The sequence below is a fragment of the Dendronephthya gigantea genome, unplaced genomic scaffold (genome assembly GCF_004324835.1).
Source record: "Dendronephthya gigantea isolate DGI-Jeju-01 unplaced genomic scaffold, DenGig_1.0 000014F, whole genome shotgun sequence".
Classification (NCBI taxonomy): domain Eukaryota; kingdom Metazoa; phylum Cnidaria; class Anthozoa; order Malacalcyonacea; family Nephtheidae; genus Dendronephthya; species Dendronephthya gigantea.
The window spans coordinates 2,699,135-2,707,252 of NW_021163024.1; the positions used below are offsets into that span (position 1 = coordinate 2,699,135).

The following is an 8,118-nucleotide window of genomic DNA, read 5'->3' on the forward strand; positions in this document are numbered from 1 at the left end:
CCGTGTGACCTTCAATCATTTGCAAAAGGTTGGGATTGGTACCAATATTCCGATTTAAAACACGAGCCCAGATCCCCCGCACCCCTCTTCAATGTTGTGCCCAAAAAGACGGACATTTTGTTCGCAAAACTGTAACCAACATTGATTGGGGGGAGGGGGGTGGGGGGGATGTATGACAATGATCCTATGTAGTAGATTTAGTTTAAAAATAGTAATTGCCCAACTATTGCTTGAAAATGATTGTATTTTCACTAATGTTTTAGCATTTACGGAGATGAAAACACGTTTAAAAATAAAATAATTACTTTTATTAAATAAAGCTCAAAAATTACTACTAAAATTAAACGGCAGAAATAATGAAAAATGACAAGGAATGATGGCTTCTGTATGACGTCGGTGTTTTAAGAAAATTTTAGGACACGAAGTTATATTTCTGATAATAGGTATTCTGTGACGCGGGTATGTTACAGGTTGCCCAAATTCTATGTAATGGGCCGTGATCATCAGAATTTGTACGTAGGCGCAAAATCTGAACGAATAAAAACTGGTAAATAGCAACTTTCGGATCGCAAGGCAAAATGCAAAATTAACTGTAATTTCGCAAACGTTTTTGTAAAAGTGCTTTAAAAACTTTATACAAAATAAAATGTGAAAAGATAGGATAAATTGAGCGAAAGCTATAAAAAATATGCAATTAAAGGGTTTTGAAAAGGTAGGTGTCGGATTTATGATGTAAATTCTATCAGATCTCCTGCCAGACTTGTACCAATTTACGCAACTTTTATCTGAAACACCTGAATATTACAATAAACATAAAAAAATTATTAGGAAATGTTTATGCCTGGTTAAAATTTGCAATCTACACCTGTAGTTGTTTTGCTGCTTCCAGTTAGCCTCAGGCTCGGTGATTACGAGCGGCGCCTAGATAGTAGCTGAACGCAACGTTATATGTTTTTTACTAAAGCCCTGGGTACAAGGCTGAAGATTGAAGGAAGCTGATTGATAAGATTTGGTTGCAAAAATGTAAATGCCAATTACCACACTTCACTCCAGCATCTTCAGAATGACGACAGTCATGGACTCCCCAGCCTCTATGGGAACAATTGGCCAGATTTTGCTCATTCCCAGAACAATGAACATCGTCTAACCATATCTGCCCTGAACCAGAAGGAACAAGATTTCCCTGAAGGGCCATAAAGGCTTTCTGATAACCAAGTTGACGACACACAACTTGAGCATCATTGATATCCCATTGGTCATCACAGACTGTTCCCCATTTTCCGCTATAAAATATCTCCACACGACCAACACCATTTGAACTTGAAGGTCCTTTTAACCGGATTGATGGACCTGGAAATTATGACAACGGACTAGTAAGCGACCACTTGCGGTTCCAGTGTAAGTGAGATTAAATTAATACAGCTCTAACTTGCAATCATATTATTTAATTTTTGTGAAGTTATTCTTAGAGATTATAGGAATTACACCCTGGCATAAAGGGAAGCTGGATAGATATCAATCTCAGCTTTAAAGTTTCAAAAGGCAGACCTGTTTCAGTTTTGCTGGCAAATGTTTATTACGTGATATATTGTGTGATATTCTTTATTTGTCATTACGTCATTGTTTTTATGACATCTGCCGTGCATGTGACCTACAATCATTTGCAAAAGGGCTGGGACAGGTAACCAAATTTCTGATTTAAAACACGAGCACAGATCCCCGCGCCTGCATTCCAACGTGTGTCCCAAGAAGACAGACATTTTTTTCGCAAACGTGTAACGATCATTGATTGGGGGGAGATGTATGGCAATGATCATATATAGTAGATTTTGTTTAAAAATAGTAATTGCCCAACTTCTTTTAAAAATGATTGCAGTTTTATTAATGTTTTGGCATTTACGGAGATGAAAACACATTTCAAAATTAATGAATTTAATTTTATCGATTAAAACCGAAAAACTACTATTAAAATTAAACGGAGAAATAATAAAAAAAGACAAGGAATGATGGCTTCTGTATGACATCAATCTTTCGGGAAAATTTTAGGACACGAAGTTACATTTTTGATAATACGTGTTCTGTGGCGCGGGTATGCAACAGGTTGCCCAAGTTCTATGTAATGGGCCGTGATCATCAGAATTTGTACGTAAGCGCAAAATCTGAACGAATAAAAACTGGTAATTAGCAACTTTCTGATCGCATGGCAAAATACAAAATTAACTGTAATTTCGCAAACGTTTTTGTAAAAGTGCTTTAAAAACTATATACAAAATAAAATGTGAAAAGATTGGATAAAATTGAGCAATATCTGTAAAAGATATACAATTGAAGGGTTTTCGGATTTATGATGTAAATTCCATCAGATCTCCTGCCAGACTTGTACCAATGTCTGCAACTTTTATCTGAAACTCTTGAATATTACAATAAACATAAAAAAATACTAGGAAATGTTTATGCCTGGTTGAAATTTACAAACTACAGCTGTAGTTGTTTTGCTGTTTCCAGTTAGCCTCAGGCTCGGTGATTACGAGCCTAAATAGCAGCTGAACGCAATCTTATATGTTTTTCTATTGAAGCGCCTGGGTACAAGGCTGAAAATTGAAGGAAGCTGATTGATAAGATTTGGTTGCAAAAATGTAAATGCCGATTACCAAAGCAGTTCACTCCAGCATCTTCAGAATGACGACAGTTGTGGACTCCCCAGCCTCTATGGGAACAACTGGCCAGATTTTGCTCATTCCCAGAACAACGAACATTGTCTAACCATATCTGCCCTGAACCAGAAGGAACAAGTTTTCCTTGAAGAGACGCAAAGACTTCCTGATAACCCAGTTGACGACACACAACTTGAGCATCCTTGATATCCCATTGGTCATCACAGATTGTTCCCCATTTTCCGTTATAGAATATCTCCACACGACCAATACCATTTGAACTTGATGGCCCTTTTAATCGGATTGATAGATCTGGAAATTATAAAAACGGACTTGTAAGCGACCAACTGTGAAATGTCCAAATGCAGACCAAATAGACGGACATTTTGTTCGCAAACGTGCAACCAACGCTGATTGGGGGGGAGGGGGGTGGGGAGAGATTTATGGCAATTATCGTATATAGAAGATTTTAGTTAAGAATAGTAATTACCCAATTACGTTTGTTTACAAATCACACTTGTTACTACAAATCACACTCCCGCTTCGCGGTCGTGCGATTTTGTAATCCTGCGTTTGATTTCACACCAAATCACCCTCCACACAGTGCAATTACCATTATTAATCAGTTAATTAATTAACTGATGAAGCCCCCTAGATTAACCAGTTCAAAATATAATAAATACATCGGCGTTACTATGTTAGTTAAAATGCTGTTAACCTACCTTTAGTTACTACTACAATTGTTACATGACATTCAATAACAAATGATTGAATCTCGTTGCTGTACGTATAGCTGTAGTTCTGTGTGTAATTTCCAACACCAAAATATCCATTGGTTGTGATCGGATTACCCGAACTTTGTATGGTTGGGCAATTCGGTTTAGGTTCTACCCAACTGACAAAGGCCCTTCCCGAAACGGCTACAATTTTTTCCACTGTTTGCGGACATGGACATTCACAGGCTAAAAAAGCAAAACGTTTTTAAGCACGAAGAAAAGAAAACAACTAAGGATTCTGTATACCAAAATAGCAATTGATCGGTACAAAGTTCTAAAGGCGCTTTCCTTTTATACGTTAAAAACGGCCAGACCGGTCCTGTTGTATTTCCGTAGAGACAGCTTACTGGTATTTTAAATTATTTTAAGAAATCTGCATTCAGATTTAATGTTATTTACATCTAATATATTTTTAACGAAATCCTGTATTTCAATTCAAAATACGACCGGTCTGATCATTTTGGCCACTTAATGGAAAGCGCTTCAAATCATTTTTCTGAGGTAGTTTTGACGGCTTGCAGTTGGGTAAAATATTTTATTTTTAAACTTTCAGATGGAAAAATATGAAAAAATATTTTACAATGTTTAACAAAACGAGTTTCTTGCGCAAACATCGGTATTCCATACGTTTGGCGCAAAGTCGAAGAAAATTCATCTTCAATTCTCCTTCGGAAAAAGCGACATAATTATGTTTCCCGTATAAAAGATAAATCTTGTTTTCTTTGGGAATTGCATGTATTATAATTCTAATGGTGTGATGTAACACCATGGTGAACCCAATCAAATCACGGCTAATTGGAATATAAAAGGCAAACTTTTTTTAACATGCAGTCACCCTATGGTAGCCGAGCGTCCGTCATCATCTGTTTGTATGTAATTATGCAACTGATACGTGATTAAAATTTTCAAATTCAAGCCCCATTTACAATACACTGGATTTATTGGCACGGCACGGCTAAAATGGGTTCCCGTGCTCACTTCATCGGTGCCCGGCCTTTGTTTTGGTAGCCTGAGCACTAGTAAAATTGAGCACGGGTACCCATTTTAGCCGTGCCGTGCCGATAAATTGACTGTAGTGTAAACAGGGCTTCAATCGGAAAAATAGAATTCTAACGTTAACTCTAGAATTAGGTGAGAAAAAAATAGATCTAACTGAGGGATTGTTGTCTCTATAGCTCTTAGGGCTGCTTTCCCCTGTCACGTTTAATTTTTCACGGGCTGAGTTTAAATATGCTTCCAAATTTTTATTATTTGCCACGTGATTCAACAAATACATTTTAAAAAGTAAGTTCTTTCGGTTCATTCAGCTGGCTTTTTCAAATATAGCATGTATAAGCATTTAGACTTTTACATTCGTGTACGTGCGTATGAAAAACACGACAATGGAAAGCAGCATTAACCTTAGCCCAGTGTATCTGCGTTACTAACCCCGGTTGTGAATAAATGAAACCGGCTAAATACTCACGAACAACAGTAAAGTTGACAAAACATTTAAATTGAACAATTTTGCCACCACGTTTATACGAGTACGGGTAGGTAATCACGTGCTTGCCCACTGAGAAATTTGCAGGAGGTGTGAGATCAGGTGGATCAACCTGGCCCCTTTTGTAATCAGAACATGTGACTTCGGGTATTGTCCAATTAACCAATCCAGTGAGGGCTCCTGGTTTAGAATATGCAATGAACTCCTGTTCACTTATGCACCCACATCCTTCTAAGAAAAAGGGAAAATGGTTGTTTAAAGAAGCTGTTACTCATTGCTAGTGACATAAATGGACAATCAGAATCGCGTCTTTTGGAGCTAACCATAATTTAGCAATACGTGAGTTACTTGAACAAGAAGGAATTTCGTTTTAAACTAATCGCCATATTTTTTTACATTTTTTAGGCAAAGGTAATCATATAAAAAGGTATAATTATGTTATAGTTATAAAAATTTATACATTCTGATTGGATTACTGAAAATGAAAACAAACTTGCTGATTGGTCTAAAACGAAATCCCTTCTTGTTAGTTACTTGTCATTACGCTTATTCCTTATAAATCGTCAACGTTGAAAGTGATGAAATAGATTTTCAAAGTTTTGCATGTAATGTCCAACCAATAATTTTTTACATTTCTAAAACAATTGAGGAATTCAGGCATTTGAATCGTTTGCATAAACGACTTGGATGGATCCCTTTCTTTGATGAAGCGAAGGTAAACAGGGCAATGCTGGTACACAAAAGACTTATGGTGACTGTCCTGCTTATCTGACACAAATGCTACCACTAAATGTGGATGTAAACAACAGATCAACCAGGCGTGGTAATATAAATCTTGTGTGCCCGAGATTTAAAAGAGAAACCGAAGGCGGGAAGTCCTTCACTGTTGCCTCAATACGGTTCTGGAATAATCTCCCAGACAAAATAAAAACTATCCAAAGCTTATCAAACTTTAAGAAGGCAATAATGCAGTATTTTAGGGACAAATATTTGGAAGTCGATCACTTTAACATTACTTGAATATTTATTCTATTAGTATATTTCATAATTAGTAATTTTTTTAATATTTCATTTTATTAATATTCTATCCTATGTATTCTTGTAAATTCCTAGAGGGCCACAGGTTTATCAGTTGATACTGTTATGTGTTTTACCCTCTGTAAATAAAGTTATTTGTTTGTTTGTTTGTTATTTGAGGCAATATTCATAAATTATACGAACAATGCAATAGAACACAATAGAATAAGCCAATGGACCCCTTTTGTAAGCTCAGGGTAAAACCTATATAATACAACTTTTTGTTTAATTCTCGGCGGGAAAATATTTTTTATTCCGACATCGCAGGATGTAAATATTTACATATATCTATATATCTGTTTTAAAAATGATGACCAGCAAAAATAATAAACGGCGGGTACAAGTTTTGGTCTAAAAAGTCGGTTTATAGCGAGTTTTTATTCGCTTACTTCGTAACTTTTTCATTTTTTAACTTTTAACATCATCTGCATACCTGAATGTGTGCACAAAGCATCGACAATTTTATGCACAACATTGTCAAAATTGTCCGAGAGTACTGAGTTAAACACTAGCTGTGGTGACGACCGACGCTTGATGTGAAGTTTCAAGTCTTTTATCTCGTCTCCAATGCTTCCAACTAAGGCAATAATGGTGACATTTTCCTTTATTGTTGTCATAAACTCATCTTTAAATCTGCTTTGATTTTCCACCCTAGCGTCCGTTCCGTTGCTCAATAATAGCAACAAAATGACGTCATCCACGTTAGGACGGGAAGTTTTGTTGATACTGCCGTTGTTGAACACCTTAAATTGAAGATGAGAATTTGTCGGTTTATATTATTTTCTCTCTTCCTTTCATTGAGCGAGCGAGCCTGAAAGGAGCAGGCATTCCGAACACAAAATTATTCAACCTTAATTAATTGTTGGCTACAATCAGTGAAAATGGAATCGTATACTGATAAAAGTCTATGTTTGATGATTCAGTATTTCCTTGAAACGATTACTGATTCACATTTAATTTGGACCATTTTTAGGCTAAAAGCAAGCAAATGCAGTAGAAGAGGGAAACTTTCAACAGTTGATTACAGAATATTGAGAAAATGACGGATATTCCAGGAGTTTCTGAGTACTTCAGGCAGTGGGTTTGACTTACATTATTTACGTGCTCGAGTTCATATGATTTTCTTATGATGGTCGTATTTCTGCTCGGATCAGTGCTATTTTCAAAACTATCCAACCACTTTATCAATTCTGTTTTATTCCTAAGCTCCCCGATTTTCAATAATTCTCTTCCTGTGTTGTAGCTTGAGAAGCTAATGAAACCAAGATGTGTTCCATGTTCCTCCACGCCCAGTTTCTTATTTCTGATAAAATTCTTCAAGAATCTTTTCACGTGTGGATTTAAGCCAACAAAATTATAATTGTTCCAAAGAACGAAAATATCTTTTTTGCAATCTGAAACTTTGTGCAATGCACTTGTTCATTAAAAAGTTCATAAAATGATATAGAATTGCATTATGATATAGAATGTAATTCTTTAAAATGGAAGGTATCGTATTATATGTTTGCCCCATTTGTCCCTGCTGATAAAAAGAGAAGGGGAGGGGCGGGGCAGCTATATCGTCCTCTCTGTTCGGGCGTTCCTGATAGCAATAATAAGAAGCTAGTGTAGTTCTATACCTCTTCTGTTAGCAAAGTTCTTGACCATTTCTTTAAGCCCTAAATATTATGTTAAAAACGTGTATAATGTCGTAACTTAACTACTATGAAAATGAGATTTTCTATACAGCATATGGTATACTAACATGCAGATACTTACATACACATGCATAGAGGGATGACGCATGGCTGCAAAACTAAGTTCTTCCGATTTAAACACTCTTTTATTAACATGTAATTTTATAAGGATTTAGACCTTCACGTGCGTATGGAAAGCAGCCTTAATTAAAACAAGCTAAGCGTGGCCGTCAACATTTTTGAATGATCCAATTCTTGAATGTGTTCCATAAATAAATACTTGCCTTCATATTTACAGGAGCGAACATAAACCATAATGTCACATGATTTCTCCCGCCCTCCATACAGTTGAAATATATTCTTGATTTTATTAAAACCAACAGGAAAACTGTGCGGTGATCTTACGTCTGGCTCCACTTTTAGACGACGGAGTTGAAACTTGTGCTGGCATG

At 36.2% G+C, this 8,118-nt stretch overlaps 1 protein-coding gene across 1 annotated transcript; it reads right to left on the minus strand.

The window, feature by feature from the left end:
* Positions 1–958: 958 nt before the first annotated feature.
* On the minus strand, positions 959–7,637 carry LOC114519767 (deleted in malignant brain tumors 1 protein-like). Its single transcript, XM_028539939.1, has 7 exons — positions 7,610–7,637; positions 7,083–7,390; positions 6,424–6,733; positions 4,896–5,144; positions 3,377–3,616; positions 2,652–2,966; positions 959–1,350 (listed from the first exon to the last, which is right to left on the minus strand). Exons 1-7 carry the CDS (start codon positions 7,635–7,637, stop codon positions 959–961), a joined length of 1,842 nt encoding a protein of 613 aa, XP_028395740.1.
* Positions 7,638–8,118: the final 481 nt, after the last annotated feature.